Source organism: Mesoplodon bidens, assembly GCF_964165515.1.
Source record: "Mesoplodon bidens genome assembly, chromosome: 1".
Classification (NCBI taxonomy): domain Eukaryota; kingdom Metazoa; phylum Chordata; class Mammalia; order Artiodactyla; family Ziphiidae; genus Mesoplodon; species Mesoplodon bidens.
The window spans coordinates 89,885,350-89,907,144 of record NC_138176.1 but is presented as its reverse complement, the minus strand read 5'-3'; the positions used below and the strand labels follow the sequence as shown (position 1 = coordinate 89,907,144).

The 21,795-nt window shown below is 36.9% G+C and overlaps 1 protein-coding gene across 5 annotated transcripts in view; it reads left to right on the top strand.

Moving 5' to 3' along the window:
* Positions 1–21,479, top strand: part of ANKRD50 (ankyrin repeat domain containing 50) — a 44,411-nt gene extending 22,932 nt beyond the window's left edge. For all 5 annotated transcript variants that reach the window (XM_081227999.1, XM_081227998.1, XM_081227995.1 and 2 more), the window contains 3 exons: positions 6,219–6,448; positions 13,081–16,628; positions 18,364–21,479. In XM_081227999.1, coding sequence (XP_081084125.1) covers positions 6,244–6,448; positions 13,081–16,625 — 3,750 coding nt within the window. In that variant the 5' untranslated portion in view covers positions 6,219–6,243 and the 3' untranslated portion in view covers positions 16,626–16,628; positions 18,364–21,479. The remainder of the gene's footprint in view (positions 1–6,218; positions 6,449–13,080; positions 16,629–18,363) is intronic.
* The last annotated feature ends 316 nt before the right edge of the window (positions 21,480–21,795 follow it).

The following is a 21,795-nucleotide window of genomic DNA, read 5'->3' as shown; positions in this document are numbered from 1 at the left end:
AAGAAGGCACATATATACAATGGAATGTTACTCAGCCATAAAAAGAAATGAAATTGAGTTATTTGTAATGAGGTGGATGGACCTAGAGTCTGTCATACAGAGTGAAGTAAGTCAGAAAGAGAAAAACAAATACCATACGCTAACACATATATATGGAATTAAAAAAAAAATGGTACTGATGAACCTAGTTGCAGGGCAGGAATAAAGAGGTAGACATAGAGAATGGACTTGAGGATGTGGGATGGGAGGGCGAAGCTGGGGTGAAGTGAGTAGCATCGACATATATACACTACCGAATGTAAAATAGTTGGCTGGTGGAAATTGGCTCGGTGCTTTGTGACGACCTAGAGGGGTGAGATAGGGAGGATGGGAGGGAGGCTCAAGAGGGAGGGGATATGGCGACATGTGTGTGCACATGGCTGATTTGCTTTGCTGTGCAACAGAAACTAACACAGTATTGTAAAGCAACTATATTCTAATAAAGATCTAGTAAAAAAAAATCTTATATTTTTAACAGTCTATTTTAAGTGAATAACAACTTAAGTTTGAAGGCACAATAAAGCTCTACATTTTACTCTTCCTCCCCCCCCCAAAAAAAAAAAATCAGAAATGCTCACCAGAAAAATATTGCCATGGAACAAAAAGAAAACCGTAGCCAAACATATTGTCTTAAATGAAAACATAATTAATGAGCAATTGCCTGACTTAAACAGTTGCATGAAGCAGAGATATAAGTGCCTGGAAAAGAGATGGTGAGACAACAGAATGAGATGAAACTTAGCTAAAATATATATGGGGATTTACTCTGTGAAAAGAGAGATATTTCAAATCAAGTCAATAAGAGAAAGATAATTTAGTAAATAGTTTGGGGATAACTGTGGAGCCTTGTGGGGAAAAAATTGGAAACCTAGTTCACATCTTATGTCAAAACTAATGTGATTAAAAAATAAATTTTCAAAACTTTTGAAGAAAACATGAGGAAGTGTTTTTTTTAACCTTTAGAGAAGGGAAGTCCCCTCAGAAATGAAACATATAAAACTCAGAATTCATAAAAGAAAAAAGAGTGATGTGTTAACATATAAAACTCAGAATTCATAAAAGAAAAAAGACTGATATGTTATATAAAAGAAAAAAAGAGAAATTGTACATTTCAAAAAACCCTTAAAAAGTCAAAAGAAAAGTGACAAATTATGGAAAATATTAGCAACAAAATCATTTTCTTAATACTCTCCAAAAAAGAGAAACATTAATCTTTTGGAAAATGGATAAAGGATATGAAGACGCAGTTTAAAGAAAAAGAAATAAAACTCCTAGACATTTTTAAATAAGATTGACCTCATGATAAGGAAATGTCAATTAAAAGCATAATGATGCCATTTTCTGCATATCTGGAAAATAACATTAATTGCTATAATGGAGGGGCTAGGGAAACAGGCAGTCTTATGCAACTGTTGGGAGAGTATGTTTATATAATTTCTAGAGGGTATTTTGACAATATCTGTGAAGATATACACAGATATGCCCCTTAACCTAGCAACTCTAATCCTAGTAATATATCCTAAAGATATACTTGTATATTTTAAAATGGTATGTATAAGAATATAGTAAATTTAAACTGAATCATATGAATAATCACATTAAATGTAAATGGTAAATACCCTAATATAAATGCAGTTTGTCTGATTCGATAAAAATGCAAGATCTAATTATATGTTACCTAAGATAAATATATATAAAGAGACATATAGCTTAATTTTTTTTAAATGTAAAAATACATACCTGACTGTTTTAGCTTACTGCCCTTGGGTTCCTTTGTTTTTGAGGCAGAGATAGCAGTATGCTGATTTTTTTTTGAATTTTATTATATTTATTTTTTTATACAGCAGGTTCTTATCAGTTATCCATTTTATACATATTAGTGTATATATGTCAATCCCAATTGCCCAATTCATCACACCACCACCCCCACTCCCCGCCACTTTCCCCCCTTGGTGTCCATACGTTTGGTTCTCTACGTCTGTGTCTCTATTTCTGCCCTGCAAACCGGTTCATCTGTACCATTTTTCTAGGTTCCACGTATGTGCGTTAATATACGATATTTGTTTTTCTCTTTCTGACTTACTTCACTCTGTATGACAGTCTCTAGATCCATCCACGTCTCTGCAAATGACCCAATTTCATTCCTTTTAATGGCTGAGTAATATTCCATTGTATATATATACCACATCTTCTTTATCCATTCATCTGTCGATGGGCATTTAGGTTGCTTCCCTGTCTGGCTATTGTAAATAGTGCTGCAATGAACATTGGGGTGCATGTGTCTCCTTGAATTATGGTTTTCTCTGGGTATATGCCCAGTAGTGGGATTGCTGGATCATATAGTAATTCTATTTTTAGTGTTTTAAGGAACCTCTATACTGTTCTCCATTGAGGCTGTATCAATTTACATTCCCACCAACAGTGCAAGAGGGTTCCCTTTTCTCCATACCCCCTCTAAGGAGTATGCTGATTTTTAACTGCACAGGGGCTCGGTGCCCCTAACCCCCAAGTTGCTCAAGGGTCAGTTGTATATAGAACAATTGAACAACACTATCACCACTTGACCTAATGGACATTTATAGAACAGTCCATCCAACAATAGCACACACGGTCTTTTCAAATGCTCACACGTTTACTAAGTTAGACATTCTGGACCATAGAACAACGCTTAATAAATTTAAATATGTGCAAGTTATACAAAGTATGTTATCTGATCACAATTGAATTTAAATAATGGTAACACAGGAACATGAAATACCTGGGAGGCCCCCAAATATTTAAAAACTATACCATTCACTTCTCAGTAACCTCTTTCAAAGAAGAAATCAAAGGGAAATTATTTTGAATTGGATGATAGTGAAAAATACTTGAGGGAAATTCATGACATTAAAGGATTATATTAGAAGTATGAAACAATGATTTCAGTTTGTATTATAAGGAACTAGGAAAAGAAGAACACACAACCTGGAGTAAGCAAAAGACGGAAATAATCATCAATTCCCATCAATTTCACCCACCAAGTTTCCCTCAGATCTGTCTACTTTATTCTGACCTTGCTGCTTACTACCTTATTTATAACATTGGTTTTAGATAGACAGTAGACCGTCGTGGATAAGAGTGTCGACTAGGGGGTGACTGACCATCCTGGTTTGCCCAGGAGTGGGGCATGGGGGGCATGGACAGGGAGGAGGAATGGCTGGTTTTCAACACTTAGAACTGGTAAAGTCCTAGGCAAACCAGGCTGAATGGTCTACCCTTGTGTAGGTTCTAGAGCCAGACCCTGAACTTCAGTCCCTTCCTTGAGCTTTGGATAAGTGACTTCTCCTCGTGTGCCTTGTTTTCCTCATCTGGAAATGGGTATTACAGTAGTACCCATCTTAAAAACTTAATGTGAGAATCAAGTGAGTTGATGCGAATGTGAAGTACTTAAATGCAATAAAGCACTGAATTAAAGTTAGCAGTGATGGCCTTGGTAACGGTAGTTCAGGATGGAGATTGTTTTTTCTTTTTTTCCCTTAAATTCTGAGCAGTGGCCTCCTATCACACTCTTTCCTTCTAGACTTACTCTGTTTCAGGCTTTCCTTCAACTGTAGCCAGTTTATCATTCTAAACACAGATATAAACATATCAGTTCCGTGCTTAAAGTACTTCACTGGCTCCTTAGTACCCTTAGGTCAGAGTTCACATTTCAAAATAAAGTTTGTAAGGCCCAGCATTTACTCTTTCAGTAATTTTCTTCGGTATGTTGTTCACTGGTCTTTCTCTTCCCCCAGCCTGTGCATGTCCTATTGCCTTAACTAGATTTTTTTTTCCTGTGTCTGTTGCCTTACTCTAGAACTTTCTCCTGACTAAGCTCCTCTCCTAACTTTGCTGACCTCTCCCCCTACCCTATCCTGATCAAAAATAGGTTAGGTGGGGGCTCCCTTGGTGGCGCAGTGGTTAAGAATCCGCCTGCCAATGTAGGGGACACGGGTTCGAGCCCTGGTCCAGGAGGATCCCACATGCTGTGGAGCAACTAAGCCCGTGTACCACAACTACTGAGCTTGTGCTCTAGAGCCCATGAGCCACAACCACTGAGCCCACATGCCACAACTACTGAAGCCTGCACGCCTAGAGCCCGTGCTCCACAAGAGAAGCCACTGCAATGAGAAGCCCACGCACCGCAATGAAGAGTAGCCCCCACTTGCCGCAACTAGAGAAAACTCGCACAGCGACGAAGACCCAACACAGCCACAAATAAATAAATTAATAAAATTAATAAAAAAAAGTAGTTAAGGTTATGGTCTCTCTCAAGTGGCACTGATTATAGGATATTACTATAGTATATTATGATAGTATATTTTATATGTACTATATATATAAATATATATATATATATACGGTATATGTGTATATGTACTATATACGTAGGTAAATATATAACACTGATTTTACGTCAACCTTCTTTGTTCTCATAGTAGAGGAACTATATACATAAGGTACAATAAAGGAAATTTTCCTAAATTTATAACATTCCTTCTGCCAGGATGGCCCTGCCTTGCCTTTATTGTAAAATTTATTGAAAATTTATTACTATTCCTGGAGAATTTTAATTGATCCTTCAAAACTTAGCTCATCTTGAGCACCTAATATTTGAATGTTTCTCTGACATTTTCTTCCTTTCTTATCTACTTCCCTTGAGTTGATCATTTCTTATCCACTGTGTTAGTAATTTTACTGCTTTTTTTGGTAGCACTGAGCAGCCTACATTGAAGTTATTTGTTTTCCAGTCTAGGCTACAACAGTGTGAAGTCTTTACTTAGGACCTCCTATGGGTATAGCACTATGCTAGGTTCTGGGGTTATACTCATGAGCAAGACTGACATAGTCCCCATTCTTTTGATGCTTAACCTCTAAAGAGAGAAATAAGAATTAACGACATTAAGTGAGTAAGTTTAACATTACAAACTTGATAATGCTGTGAAAGAGAAATACTTGATGTTGTGAAAGCATATTATAGGGTCTCGGTTTTGAGAAAGTGACTCTCAAGCTTACCATTGAAGACCAAGGAGGAGTTAATTACATAAGGAGAGAAGGGAAGCCCAGACCAGGCAGAGGAGACTGCAAACCAAAAGGCCCTTGTGTAATTGTATCTAGTAAAAGTCATGGAAAAAGCTAGTATGTCTGGGGGAACATTGTGAAAAGTTTGATTTGCTGCAGTAGGAGCTCTGGGGGGAGTGGCTGGAGGCACGTAGATTAGTGTGGTTCCCGGGTGAACGAGACGACGGCAGTTTGGAGTAGGGTGATGATACAGACCAGGTTGGGTTTGAAGACTTTTATAAAGAAGCATTGACAGGACTTAGTGATACATTGGATCTTGGTTGCTATCAGGATTGAAAGATTAAGAAGAGAGTTGTAGAAAGGGTAATCTGTACATTTCTGGTGTTCGTAATTAGATGGATTCTGTCCTCTTCACCGTTGTATCTTTCAGTACCTCATTCAGCATATAGAATGCTCATGTAAATATTTGTTGGAAATGAATGAGTATTGTTTCAGTTATGAAAAAGTTGCATTCAACTTCAGTATAACTTATCTGAGTAGGAAATGTGTTGGGGTTAAACCTAATAATTTATTCTTTACATTGAAATTTGAACATACATCAAATGGAATCTAGACTGTAGTTTATCTTTGAAAAGTCTTTTAAAATAAAACTTGTGTATGACAAACTAGATGAAGTGCAGTCATTTTGTGAGAGACATGATGATAAAATCTTCTAAATTCTAGAGAACTCTTGATATCTTTTCTATTGCTGAAGTGATCCCCAGTTTCTTTTTCCTTTCCAATACATTTTTAGCTTTGTGATAAAGAATTCAAGCTTTTATTATTGATAAAAATTTCAGGAAAGGAATAGTGAAATCTTGTTTCAGGTTCCTACTGCCCTTCTTAAGAATGCTGAATCAATAATACACACACACACACACACACTTTATTGTGGAAAATGTTGTTACTGGAAATGTGAACTATTTAAGACCAGTATTCTCGTTAAAGTAAGGAATTGAAACTTGTACAATAGTTTTATTCTAAAACATTAATTTTTTTCTTAAAACAATATTTATAACCTGTAATTCTAGTGTTTGGATAATAAACCTTAATATCATAGCCAATAACATTCAAAATGCTCATATGGATGTGTTTTACAGGTGTGTCCTGCTCCCTCTTTTGGGAATGAAGCCTCCCCAGCAAAGCCTCTATCTGCTTGTGGATTCTGTGGATGAAGGGTGTAATGTTACCGAAGGTGAACAGACGTCTACCAGCTTATCTGGGACTGTGGCAGAGCTTTTAGCTGGTCACCACGAGTTCTTTCCACCATGGCTATTACTTCTCTGTTCTGCCCGGAAACAGAGCAAAGCTGTTACTAAAATGTTTACCGGTAAGCATAATTCCTGCCATCTTCAAATGTTTTTCATTGATGAACTAAATAATACATGTGTTTCTTTCTTAGAGGAGAGTACTCATTTGAAAATCTGGTCATTGCTTCTGCTATTCTGTCAGCTGTTCTATCTGTTCTACCAGCTGTTTTCAAGTGTGCTTTTTAAAAGTTGTATTAAAAACAAGCCATAGAATATTTCAAGATCATTTAATAGTACCTTTTTTTTTCAAGATTCTTTATCTAACATCTTTGGTAAAGGTTACGAGTATTTCATGCCATATTAGCTGCTTTATATCTGCAGGGCTGTATTTTTTATGCTGATGTGTCCTCATCAGCTTATGATATTTCTTCTAAATAGACTGAGTAGTGAATATGCCTATTTAAAAATCAGTGGCAGTTTCTCTAAGACGTTTTTCCTGGTTTAAGAGGAGAGACAGAGTCAACAGCCATTTAGGATACCTCTTGAAGTAGATCCTTTTTTTAACCCTTTTCTGATGTGTGAGAAAACAGTCTATACAATGTATAGAAGTACCTGATCAGGTTTTTTTCTTCCTTTACTTTTCTTGTTTCCTGACTCTACTTTTTTACTCCCACAATAAAGTTGTGATTACTCCTATTAAATTATGTAAAGCCCTTTTTTTCTTTGTGCTATGGGAAGTAAAAGGAGCATAAAACAAGGACCACTCACAGAATTTATAGTGTAATTGGAGAGATAATTAAGTTATTGGTTAATTAGCCATATCACTTGTAAATAGTTCTATACATTTTACAGAATGGTGAAACCCTACTGATTTGTTAAAATGGTTTCCTTAACCAGATTTATTCCCTCTTTTAGATTCCCTTGCCACTAGTAACAGCACTTTTGATTTGATTTCCATTATACTATTCTGTTCTGTTGTTATTGAAAATCTAGTTGATAAAAGTTGGGGGATTAACAGGATAACAGCTAATACTTAATGTAGCTCTTAGTATGTCAGGTCCAGATAAAGTTAAAGCCCCTTTTGGTCTATGTCATCCCATTTCTTTCCCTTCTTCATTTGAGACAACCAGTATTATTAGTTTATTTTCTGTCCTTTCAATTCATATTTGTATTCTGTATATTTTTAGAGTTCACATAAATGAAACACTGCATACACCATCCTAGCTATTCCCATTTACTGGCTATGTGACCTTATGCAGCTTACCAATATGACCTGTGGCTCAGTGCCCTTATCTATAAAATGAGGATTACACATTCCTATTACTTTCCCCACAGAGTTTTTGTGAGTCTAAATGACAAGTTACATGTGAAGCACTTAGAGTAATGCCTAGTACATAATAAGTGCTTCGTAAGTGTATTGCTGCTATTATTATCACTATATACTTTTGTTTTATAACACTGTTTTTGAGCCCTATTCCTATTACTACTTATAAACCCAGTTCATTGGTTTTAACTGCTGTATATTATTCCTTCCCATGAATAAATCTCCAGTTTTTCCATTATCCTATTCATGGACATTTAATTATTTCAGTTTTTCATTATTACAAAAAATGCTTCATGAACGTACTCGAACACATCTCGTGCACGTGTGCTAAAGGTTTACATTACAAACCTAGACAGAATTACTAGAGAATAGAGTGTGTACATTTTGAGCTTTAGTTAATTTTGCCAAATTGCTATCTGGTGTGCTTGAAATAATTTATGCTCCTGCCAGCAACACATGAGATTTCCCCTTTTCTATATATTTTCATCAGTTCACATTTGTTATTTTCAGATCTGCATTTTCGGCTTTAGGGGCTTGCGCTTGGTGTTCCCTCTGACTGGAATGACCTTCTCCTGAACTTCTTACTATCTTAACATTTCGATCTCTTCTCAAATACCAGTCTCCTGCAGGCTTCTCCATGCTTTTCTATCCGATTTCTATTTTTGCCACCTCAACTACTTAGTCACACATTTTTCTTCCTATGTCTTATTACTGTTTAAAATTGTTTACATTTTACATTTGTTTTCTTACTTGGGTGTCTCCTCCACTAAGATACAGCCTCCATAAGACCAGGAAATTTGCTTGTCTTGTCCACCACTGTATCTCCTCAACATCTAGATCAGAGCTTGGAACAAAGCAAATAAATGAATTTGTGTTTCTTTGAACTATGTCTTGGTGGAAGAAGCAGTGAACCAAGAAGGAATAAGGAGGAACCGAATGTGGTCTTGTTCCCTTACCATACTCCTCCTTCTAAAATGTTGTTGATTATTAAAAATGCTGAGCTGGGGCTTTCCTGGTGGCGCAGTGGTTGAGAGTCCGCCTGCCGATGCAGGGGACAAGGGTTCGTGCCCCTGTCTGGGAAGATCCCACATGCCACGGAGTGGCTGGGCCCATGAGCCATGGCCACTAAGCCTGCGCATTTGGAGCCTGTGCTCCGCAATGGGAGAGGCCACAGCAGTGAGAGGCCCGCGTACCGCAAAAAAAAAAAAAAAAAAAAATGCTGAGCTGTAATAAGCATCAGATCACATCTCTGTTGATGATAGGTTTGGAATTTGGGAGTAAACGTTGAAGAATATTACTAAAGTTATGAATACATATTTTCAAGTTGCTTTCCAGAAAGATATATGTCATATATTTCTACCTGAGAGTGTTGGTTTCTTGGGACTTCCACCAGTATTGAATTATATATTTTCATATTTGCAGATTTAGTGTGTGAAAAATAGTATCTCGTTTTTATTTATACTTCTTATTTACTATTGAATTCTTCCCCCTTATGCTTAATTTATCAATTTGTCTCTTTTTTTTCCTTTGTATTATTACTTTCTCACCTTTACCTAGGTTTCCTCCAGGAAGTTAGTGATATTCTTATTGATTATTAAGAGGGCTTTTATTTCATATTTTTTTATTCTCTGCAACTATTTTCTTCAGCTTTTTAAAACTGTAGTAATTCTTTTGAAGTCCCTATATTCACTCTAATGTATTGTCCTTTACTATTGTATATTCTTATTTTTACATTTAGTGATTTTTATCCTTATAGTATATATTCTACCAAATGGTGTGAAATAAGACTCTTATCTGGATACTTTATCAAATCACAGATCTTCTCAGCACTGTTTATTAACTCCCTGTGCCACTAGTTGTCAGTGCTTCTTTTATCTTAAGTGTAGGCATATGTGCATATATGTGTGTGTGTGTGTGTGTTATTGATGTATTTCTGAACCATCTGTCTGCTCTTCTAAACTGTCTGTTGGCATTTTTATGCAACTGTCACATTGGTTTACTATTTTAAATTTTCTTGTACGGTTACTTCCTAGTCATCCTTGCTATCAATATTATTCTAAAATATGTGTTTTTACTTTTATTCCACTAGATTGACTTGAACAGCTTTTTAAAAATTATAACTACTAATGATGTAAACAAAAAATTATTACATTTAGTTAAAATTTAGGAAAAGTTTGACATTTAAAATATGCTTTTCTTCTGTCCATGAACATAGCAATTTTTTCACTCATTAAAAAATTGTTTCAGCGTTCCTTATGTCCTACGTGTTTCTGCTTTCTACTGATATTTTAATGAAATATATGGATTTTGAATTGAGATGTATGCATTCCAAATTAGAATTGGCAGGGGCAACTTATCTCACAGGCTTGACATAAGAAGAAGTGTTATGTATGATAAGTACTGGAAGTGCTGCTTTAAAAATAATTGACTCTCAATAAATGTTGATCTCTTATATTTCTTTTAGAACCAAACCAAGAACCAAACCTGTTACTGTGGAGGGTTAGCCTAGATTCTGTCTTAATTACCTCAAGTTTCAATCATGATATCTTAGTTACGTAGGTTTAAATTACAGATATTTATTCATAATAGGCAATATGATCTTTCATGCCAATCATTATCTACAAGATCACTTTGGAAACTTTAAAACACTGTAGAATGTAAGGCGGTAGTTATTATTATTATTATTTTTTTTTTTTTGCGGTATGTGGGCCTCTCACTGTTGTGGCCTCTCCCGTTGCGGAGCACAGGCTCCGGACACACAGGCCCAGCGGCCATGGCTCACGGGCCCAGCCGCTCCGCGGCATGTGGGATCTTCCCGGACCGGGGCACGAACCCGTGTCCCCTGCATCGGCAGGCGGACTCCCAACCACTGCGCCACCAGGGAAGCCCCGGTAGTTATTATTTTTTAAAATCCTTTTTATTAGCAACATGCCAGGTGTTTTCCAGCTTAAATTGTTTTAATGAATTTATAAAGTCAAAAGCAAATGAACACACAAAAAAGGTTTGGAGGCAAGTTATCTTATATCACTGATAAATCTAGAATGTTATACACTTCTAGGCATGTTTTGAATTCTTCAGATAAGGAGTGTCTTTTTTTGTAATTAAAATTTATCATTTGATATTAATTCTGTTGAGACTAATCAGTTATATGTTTAATCAATCAATTGAATGTATGTAAATATATATAATTACAGATTCCATTTTATATAGATTTAGAGGTATGCAAATTTGTTATTTCTTCATGTGTCATTCTTGGTAGGTTGTGTTTTTCAGTAAATCTGTCCATTTCATCTAAGTAATTCAAGATTAGTGTCACAAAACTGAATTTATCAACTTTCTCTCCAAACCTGTTATTTGTCCTTTAGTGGTCTCTTTTTCCATGCTTTTGGCCACACCACAAATGAATGTCAACTTTGACTCCTGTTCTCTTTCCTTCTCCACACTTACTAAGCTCTATGCAATCTAGCTCTTATTAGTAATTTCCAGATCCAACTTTTATTTTTATCTGTTGCTGCTACTGCTTTGGTTATTGAGGTTTTCAGTGATTCTTTTTTGTTTTCTGAATTTTATTTTATTATTATGTTTTTATACAGCAGGTTCTTATTAGTTATCTGGTTTTTGTTTGTTTGTTTGTTTGTTTGTTTGCGATACGCGGGCCTCTCACTGTTGTGGCCTCTCCCGTTGCGGAGCACAGGCTCCGGACGTGCAGGCTCAGTGGCCATGGTTCATGGGCCTAGCCGCTCCACGGCATGTGGGATCTTCCTGGACCAGGGCACAAACCTGTGTTCCCTGCATCGGCAGGCGGACTCTCAACCACTGCACCACCAGGGAAGCCCTACTTATCTGTTTTATACATATTAGTGTATATATGTCAGTCCCAATCTCCAAATTCATCCCACCACCACCACCACTTTTTAAAAAAAATATTTATTTATTTATTTATTTATTTATTTATTTATTTATTGTCTGCATTGGGTCTTCATTGCTGTGTGTGGGCTTTCTCTAGTTGTGGTGAGTGGGGGCTACTCTTCGTTGCAGTGCATGGGCTTCTCATTGCGGTGGCTTCTCTTGTTGTGGAGCACGGGCTCTAGGTGCGCGGGCTTCAGTAGTTGTGGCACATGGGCTCTAGAGCGCAGGCTCAGTAGTTGTGGTGCATGAGCTTAGTTGCTCCACGACATGTGGGATCTTCCCGGACCAGGGCTCGAACCCGTGTCCCCTGCATTGGCAGGCGGATTCTTAGCCACTGCATCACTAGTGAAGTCCTAATGATTCTTATGTAGACTTTATCACAGCCTCTATAAGAGGTTTTGCCACCTGACTTCGTCTTTAGTGATGTTAGCATAGTCTTTCAGAATGCGGATCTGCCTTGGTCCTCACTGACTTCTCACCACAAAGTGAAAGTCTCATTTCCTCACATAGTACCTGGCATATAGTAGGTGATATATACATTTGTTTTATTCAATTGAGTAAGAGTACTTTACTCAGTATTAATTGACCATCACTATTCTTTGCTGAATTTCTAGATTTATTCCTCTTAAGAGAATTCATTCACTTAGCAGTTTTTTTCTTCTGGAAGATGAATTACACAGTTGTCTAATATATCCATGTCTATAAAACAGGACATCATCTCCCTTCGGAAAATGATGTGGTTTCCTTTAAAGAACTTAAAGTGAGTTTTGAATAGCTGTAACTAGTATGGTTTTAGGTTGGTTTGAAGTTTATTAAGTTGCTTTATTTTCACAGTGCTGAAATTTTGTTAGCATAATTTGACCAAGTTGCATCTTCAGATTCAAGCTGTTTATTGACAATCTAAGATTTAATTATTTTAATTTGGTAACATGTAAAATAATGTAATTTAAAGGCAGTGACAGGTGATATTCTAACTGTATGCAAATATTCAATTACATAATTAAGACTAGTGTACCTTCAGTTATGTGGATAGAAATATGTAAATTTTGCACATGGAAAAGATCAGCTTATAAAAACAAACAAACCTTATTTATGTCTCCTGCAACTTTTTTTCCTAATCATTTGGGGGATCAGAAAATCTTCCCGATGTTCTTGGCTATGTATGTAAGATGTCTAATGCTCATTTAGTAACTCTTATCATGGAAGTTGAGAGGAGCACTGAGCCACTAAACGAATAAGAAATAGTTCCATTTGTGGATAGAAAAATGAAATCGTTTATCTACCATCAGTGTGTTTTTCCAGAAGGAAAAGAAAACTGACTCATATACTTCTAGGTATCTATTGACTGGTTTATTAGTATCAATTGACTTATTATTGATTTATTTGCTTCTCAGTTTGTCACATGTTGAAGACATTCTCTTTGAATATGTGGCAACTTTGATAATCATTTTCAATTGACATCTACTTTTTTGTCCTTAGGTTTTCGAAAAATAAGTTTAGATGACCTTCGGAAGGCATATATCGTTAAGGATGTTCAACAGTACATTCTTCATCGCTTAGATCAAGAAGAAGCTTTGCGACAACACCTCACAAAAGAAACTGCAGAGATGTTAAATCAACTGCACATTAAGAGCAGCGGATGTTTTCTTTATCTAGAACGAGTTCTCGATGGAGTTGTAGAAAATTTTATTATGTTAAGAGAGATTCGTGACATCCCAGGAACTCTAAATGGTCTGTATCTCTGGCTGTGTCAGAGACTTTTTGTAAGAAAACAGTTTGCAAAGGTTCAGCCTATTTTGAATGTGATTCTTGCAGCCTGCCGACCTCTGACCATAACGGAATTATATCATGCAGTATGGACCAAAAGTATGTCATTAAGCTTGGAAGACTTTCAGCGCAAGTTAGATGTCCTCTCCAAACTTCTTGTTGATGGACTAGGAGACACTAAAATACTGTTTCACTATAGTTTTGCAGAGTGGCTTCTGGACGTGAAACACTGCACTCAGAAGTATTTATGTAATGCAGCAGAAGGACACCGAATGTTGGCTATGAGTTATACCTGTCAAGCCAAGAATTTAACACCATTGGAAGCACAAGAATTTGCATTGCACTTAATTAATTCAAACTTACAGTTAGAGACAGCTGAGTTAGCTCTGTGGATGATATGGAATGGTACACCTGTCAGAGACTCCCTGTCTACACTAATACCCAAGGAGCAAGAAGTGCTACAGCTGTTGGTGAAAGCTGGTGCTCATGTCAACAGTGAAGATGATCGCACATCATGCATAGTCCGACAAGCCTTAGAAAGAGAGGATTCCATTCGGACATTATTAGATAATGGAGCATCAGTAAATCAGTGTGATTCAAATGGGAGAACATTACTGGCTAATGCTGCTTACAGTGGCAACCTTGATGTAGTGAATTTACTCGTCTCTAGGGGAGCAGATTTAGAGATAGAAGATGCTCATGGGCACACACCACTTACCCTAGCTGCTAGACAAGGACATACCAAGGTGGTTAATTGTTTGATTGGTTGTGGAGCAAATATTAATCATACTGATCAGGATGGCTGGACAGCATTAAGATCCGCTGCTTGGGGTGGTCATACTGAGGTCGTTTCTGCACTACTATATGCTGGCGTCAAAGTGGATTGTGCAGATGCTGATAGCCGAACAGCTTTGAGAGCAGCAGCCTGGGGAGGACATGAGGATATTGTACTTAACTTGCTACAACATGGTGCTGAAGTCAACAAAGCTGATAATGAAGGTCGAACTGCTTTGATAGCAGCAGCCTACATGGGACATAGAGAGATTGTGGAACACCTACTGGACCATGGAGCAGAAGTGAATCACGAGGATGTCGATGGCAGGACTGCACTCTCTGTGGCTGCACTTTGTGTTCCTGCAAGTAAAGGACATGCATCGGTTGTTAGCCTTTTAATCGATCGAGGTGCTGAAGTGGATCATTGTGATAAAGATGGTATGACTCCGCTGCTGGTGGCTGCCTATGAAGGACACGTCGATGTGGTTGACTTGCTTCTAGAAGGGGGAGCAGATGTCGACCACACAGATAACAATGGTCGTACACCCCTGTTAGCAGCAGCTTCTATGGGTCATGCTTCAGTTGTAAACACACTTCTGTTTTGGGGTGCAGCTGTGGACAGCATTGATAGTGAAGGGAGGACAGTCCTCAGCATAGCTTCAGCCCAAGGAAATGTTGAAGTTGTACGTACTCTACTGGATAGGGGGTTAGATGAAAATCATAGGGATGATGCTGGATGGACACCTTTGCACATGGCAGCTTTTGAAGGTCACAGATTAATATGTGAAGCACTTATTGAACAAGGTGCTAGAACAAATGAAATCGATAATGATGGGCGGATACCTTTCATATTAGCTTCGCAAGAGGGTCATTATGATTGTGTTCAAGTATTATTGGAAAACAAATCCAACATTGATCACAGAGGTTATGATGGAAGAAATGCACTGCGGGTTGCTGCATTAGAAGGACACAGGGACATTGTTGAATTACTTTTTAGCCACGGAGCTGATGTGAACTACAAAGATGCTGATGGTAGGCCTACACTTTATATTTTGGCCTTAGAAAACCAACTTACAATGGCTGAATATTTTTTAGAAAATGATGCAAATGTAGAAGCAAGTGATGCTGAAGGAAGGACAGCACTTCATGTTTCCTGCTGGCAAGGCCATTTGGAAATGGTGCAAGTTCTGATCACCTACCATGCTGACGTCAACGCTGCAGACAATGAAAAGCGCTCTGCTCTGCAGTCTGCAGCCTGGCAAGGCCATGTAAAAGTGGTCCAGCTTCTGATTGAGCATGGCGCCATGGTGGACGATACCTGTAATCAAGGTGCAACTGCGCTCTGCATTGCAGCCCAGGAAGGGCACATTGATGTTGTGCAGGTTTTATTAGAGCACGGTGCTGATCCAAACCATGCTGATCAATTTGGACGCACTGCTATGCGTGTTGCAGCCAAAAATGGACATTCTCAAATAATTAAATTATTAGAAAAATATGGTGCATCCAGTTTGAATGGCTGTTCTCCATCCCCTGTCCACACAATGGAGCAAAAGCCTCTACAGTCAGTGTCTTCAAAAATGCAGTCATTAACAATTAAATCAAATAGCTCTGGCAGTACTGGTGGAGGGGACATGCAGCCTTCACTGCGCGGGTTACCGAATGGGCCAGCTCACGCATTCAGTTCTCCTTCCGAATCACCAGACTCGACAGTTGATCGGCAGAAGTCGTCATTGTCAAATAATTCCCTGAAAAGCTCAAAAAATTCATCTTTGAGAACTACTTCATCTACAGCAACGGCTCAAACAGTGCCAATTGACAGCTTTCACAGCTTGTCATTTACAGAACAAATTCAGCAGCATTCGTTGCCACGCAGTAGAAGTCGACAGTCAATTGTTTCCCCGTCTTCCACAACACAGTCCTTGGGACAGAGCCATCATTCACCGAGCAGTGAGTTTGAGTGGAGTCAAGTAAAGCCCAGTTTGAAGTCAACTAAAACAAATAAAGGGGGGAAATCAGAAAATGCCAACAAATCTGGGTCAGCTGGGAAAAAAGCTAAACAAAATAATTCTTCACAGCCAAAGGTTCTAGAATATGAAATGACCCAGTTTGATAAAAGAGGACCTACAGCCAAATCTGGGACTAGTGCACCATCTAAACAGATGCCAGCAGAATCGCAGTGCAAAATTATACCTTCAGCTCAGCAAGAAATCGGTCGATCGCAACAGCAGTTTCTTATTCACCAACAAAGTGGGGAACAGAAGAAGAGAAACGGAATAATGACAAATCCAAATTATCATCTTCAGAGCAACCAGGTTTTTCTTGGTAGGGTTTCAGTCCCACGAACAGTACAGGATAGAGGGCATCAGGAAGTGCTGGAAGGATATCCTTCCTCGGAGACGGAATTAAGCCTTAAACAAGCCCTGAAGCTTCAGATTGAGGGTTCTGACCCAAGCTTCAACTATAAAAAGGAAACACCGTTATAAAAGGTAACATTTCATCAACATAAAGAATAAATGTCCAAAGTGTAGTTCCCTCTACTTAGAATACTCTTCCCTAATCCACACGGCCACCTCATCACTATTCCTGTCTTCTTCTCAGCAAGACCCTCCCTCGTCACTCTTTGGAATTTGAATTCTCCCACCTCCAGCACTCCCTTTCCCCCTTTCCTGCTTTACATTAGCCACAGTACTTACTATTTAACATGCTTTATATATTTTACTTATTATTATGTTTATTATTTGTTTCCTCTCTACTGAAATGTAAGCTTTGTGAGAGTAGGGATTTTTATCTCTTTTGTTCACCACTGTATTCCAGGTACTTGGAATAATTCTTGGACCTATAGTAGTTTCTCAGTAGAAATGTGTTGTGTAAGTGAATGAATGAGTGGGTGAATTAATATGCTATTTATGGATCTCAGATTAAGAATTCCTTCCTATACAGTCATTTCCCCTCTTAAAAGTTCTCTGATGGTAACAGAGGCAGGGGCTATTTCAATAATATTCCCTTTTGGGTTTGAATAAGGTAGTGTATATAGTGCTTAGTAGGTAGTTAGTGAATGTTAATTTCCTTCCTTTTTCCACCCTGGAAGAAATAAAAGATTTAATCATGAAAGGTAATTTTTATTATGACAGATCTCTTAAGAATCTTCCAAGTAAAATTTACACATATCAAGAATAGGTGTGGGGCTTCCCTGGTGGCGCAGTGGTTGAGAGTCCACCTGCCGATGCAGGGGAAACGGGTTCGTGCCCTGGTCTGGGAGGATCCCACATGCCGCGGAGCGGCTGGGCCCGTGAGCCATGGCCGCTGGGCCTGTGCGTCCGGAGTCTGTGCTGCGCAACGGGAGAGGCCACAACAGTGAGAGGCCCACATACCGCAAAAAAAAAAAAAAGAATAGGTGTGGAAAGATGATAAATGGATGTATTGGAAAGAGGGTATTTAGGACCCAGTATATTTAGTCATAAGAATTAAATGTTTAAACCTCAAAGTTATATTTATTAAATAAAAACATTTTTTTTCTCCTTTTCACTACAGTGGATGGTACAGTAATTACATAGGGGAAGTTAATGGGAAAACATGCATAATTTTATATTATGGATACTTTTTCTGAAGTACATTTCTCATATTTGGGATAAATTCAGATTTCACTAGGAATTTTTGCTAACTTATACTACAATTATATTTATCCCACTTTGCTTAATCATTTTTCATCCTCTAACAAAATTGTACTCTTTTCTTTAACAAACTTGAAATCTTTCTTTTGCTTTTTTCTCTTTGGAGATAAATTTTTAGGGATGTTTTAGGTAAAACATTATTATAAATACATTTCCTATACCTCCTAATAATAAACACCCTTCACTGTGAATCTACAGACAAGTCAAATCTCATTCAACAATAATTTGTCTAAAAGTAGTTGATACATTCTCCAATGTGATTTATTTTAAAAATATTTAGTTCTGATGGTACAGCCCTCCAACTCATTCTATCTTTTGTAAAGGTTAATTGTAGATATATATTATACAGTAAAACATATGAATTAAGGTAAACACTTTGTGGAATCTTTAAAAGTGATTTATACATTAAATAATGAATCTCTAAAAGGTCTACTTTTGTGCTTTACATAGTAAATATATGTATATATTCTTTTGTAGGGTTTTAAAACTAGATGTAGTTACATAATAAGTATAATATAGAAATTAATTTTTTTTTTAACTTTTGCATTAGTTTCCTATTCTGTGAAACAGAAGACATTGTGATTGGAGTGATTCTTCAGCTACTGGATGAAAACATAAAATGCCTGTTGATTTGCTGAAAAAAAAAAAAATGAAGAATGTGATATCTGCAGTACAGTTACCTTAAATACTGTAATGTGCCTAAATAGTAAGGCTGCCTTCTCAGTGTAACCCTCTGTACTTAAAAAAATTTCATTTTGTGTGCTTTGTATTCACTACCCAAGAGTAAGCACTTTTTTTTTTTTTAAATGCAGATACATACTGCAGTTCCCTGATAAAAGCTGAAAAAGATTTTGAGTAAAGTATTTTAAGTTAAGATTTGATAAATGTGCATGTGCCATGATCAAATATATATGAAAAGGCAGTGTTCTTTGTATTTATTTTTTTCTTTCTGTGGCAAACAAAACTTAAGCATACTGTTTCAGTTGTATTTGCCTTGTTGTAGTGTATGGCTTGTTTCCTGTATCCTTAAAAATGTCACTCAATAAAATAAATCATGCATCTATTTTACGTTCACTACACCTTCAGCACTGGTTAAAAATGTGTTTCTATTTAATGCCACATCGAGGTGAAAAAAGTTTCATGAAAGATTTTTTAAATGTCTAGTATTTTAGGGGTCTGCTCTAAGTAGTTTATATTTGGATTTCCTGGTAGAATCCTCCTAATCTTCGGCTAAAGGTGTCGAAAAAAAGAAAAAAGCAAAAGAAAAGAAAAAAGAAAGAAAAGAAAACTCACACACACACAGACTATAGGCAGAATAAAGTTCTGCTTCATTCACTGGGATGCAGTTTCACCTTCCACTCACTTGTCATTCCACCTCCAAGAAGACAGATGATCATTCCTGAGGCATGAAAATTCTCAGGGACAGAGCCAGGCCTCAGTGGCATGTGTGTAGAGGGAGATGCACCTGTCTATCTGAGGGTAGATTTTTGATCCCTGAACAATTCATTGACTACCCTCTCTCTCTTCCATCCAGTTAAATAAAATATCTACCACTGTAAATTGTGATGGTAGCTTCTCTCTCAGTTGTTTCTATTTTGTAAATCACTGCATGACCAAAATAGCCCCCACTCAAAATCAACTGGATCAATTTTAGAGATTAGTTGGATGAATATTCTTGATGAATATAATACGTGTTTTCCTTCACTGATGACACCACTAACCTGTCGGCCATAGCACAGGTGTATTTTTTTTTTTTTACTGCTATTTGATAAATGGTAGTGATGGATTTGCACTTTTCTGTCCACATACTCTTTCCCATTTTTCTCTTTGGACAATCGCTTCCAGAATGATGGATGCCAGGGTTAAGGGTGAAGTCTGTAACCAAGGAAAACAAAGTTGACTGCTAAAATGGGCATGTGACGCAGAGCTTTAGCCTCCTGGGTGGACTCTAAACCAGTTGAGCTAGCTTAGTGGGTTGTGTGCATGTCTGGAAAGATTAAAATTTATTGTTTAGAAACCAAGGTTGTAGGTTTGATCTTTGAAAAAACCCTGGGATCTTACAAAACCCAGAAATTCTGTTCTTTCTATGTACATAAGGAGGAATAAGGGAAGAGAATTTGGAGATTCAGCACAAAACCATTGCTACTGGAAAAAATCTTTAGAAAATGTCTTAGTAACTGAGATCAGTAATGTCATCTTCATATATGAAGGACATATACATGATACATTGTTCACAGAAATAGAAATGTATAATTGGTTGTGATAAATGTTTCACTTGATCTTCCTATAAGGCTTTTATTTTTGCTTCTGTTTTTTAAAGTCAGCAAAACTCACGTGTTTATGTCATCAGTAAGTCATAATCAAGAATAGGAGATAAGTTGATAAGTTCAGTTAATATTAAGGTGACATGGCAATATTGATAACTCGAATGTGAATGTTTCAAGTATTGAATTTTTGTCCCTATGGGACATTTATTAAATACGCTTAATAGGACTCTTGCAAAGTAGCCTTAAAAGTGTTAATGATTCTGTTAATAAATATGAACACATCCTATTATTATAACCAACTTTACTCATATCTCAAATACAGTACATTTACATAATTTTAGAAGATGAAGCTCCAATTTCTTATTAGGTGTATTTTTCTTTAGAAAGAGAACCCTGAAAGCTGCCAGTTTTTCTAGTAAACCTAGAATTATTGGAATTGTATTTATTTAATTTTATTGTTTTTACAAAAATGCACCTTGTGGCCAAAGGGCAAAGTTATGACTCATTACATAAGGGATTTATGTTTTCCGAAGAGCTAAATGTTTTCATATCCATGCTATATACACTTGAAACAGTTGGTAGGAAGAGAACCTGTTGGAAAAATATGATTTTCAAAAGTAAATATTCCTCTCGATGTTTTTATATTAATTAAGCTTTGGAATAGAACAGCAATAGCTTTCAGTTAGAATATGGATGAAAAGGGGGCTGAAGATGCCCTACTTTGCTTATTTGTTTCTGTGGGGATTTATTTAATACCATGACCGACAATAGCTTCTGCTTCACTAAGAGTAAAAATAGTCCCACAAATATAAAACTCCTAAATAGCTATTTTTTAAATAAAAATGTTTAAATTTTGTAAATCACCTGATGCCACAACCAACCATGATGCCATGTGCTTATAACAGTTTTATACCATTCCATGTGTGCTTCCCTAACAGTCATGAGTTGATAATAAAGGAAGTGATAAAAAACACAGCAATGAAAAATAAAATCTCCATGTATGGAGGAAAGGTTTTGGAAGGAAAATTGACCAGAACTCAGTATGTCCTGCAAGGTACAGCCAGTTATGTCATGTCCTTCACCCTCATCCCCATGCCTACTGGGATCCTCACCAATAATAGTTCACTGATTAAAAAAACAGGAGTAAGTACTTTTTCCAATGTTGTTTGCCTATGCAAATGTTTGTTTTACTTAAATGTCCTCCACTTACACTTCTCAGCAAATGTAGTTTCAGACAAATGCTTTTTCTTTTTTCATTTTTCCCTTGGTTTGGGGTATGTAAATAGCCTAAAATGTACATTGAATTTCACATTGTAAAAGTTTTATTTTATTCCTTGTATTATATTAAGCAAAAATCCCTATGTATATGAAAGTGCATAATAAATATATTTGCTTTACAGAGGATATCTTGTTTTAATTTTATCCTTGAACCAATAGAACATCCATGAACCTACTTGCAGTAAAAACAACTGCTAGTTGTTTTAAGTTAACTTCTTTTAAGTACATACTGAGCAAATGAATTTTGGAAACATTTCACAAAGAAATGATATATAAAACCTTTCAAAGGAAGGTAGAGAAACAAAAAGATCTAGCCTTAGTATCTTCCTAAAGTTTCTATAAGGACTTAATATTCTCCCCCCCACCCCCAAAAACATACTGTATCTCACCATGTCAGGTTTCCTGCCTCTGAAATTGCAGTAATCCAATAAATTGTG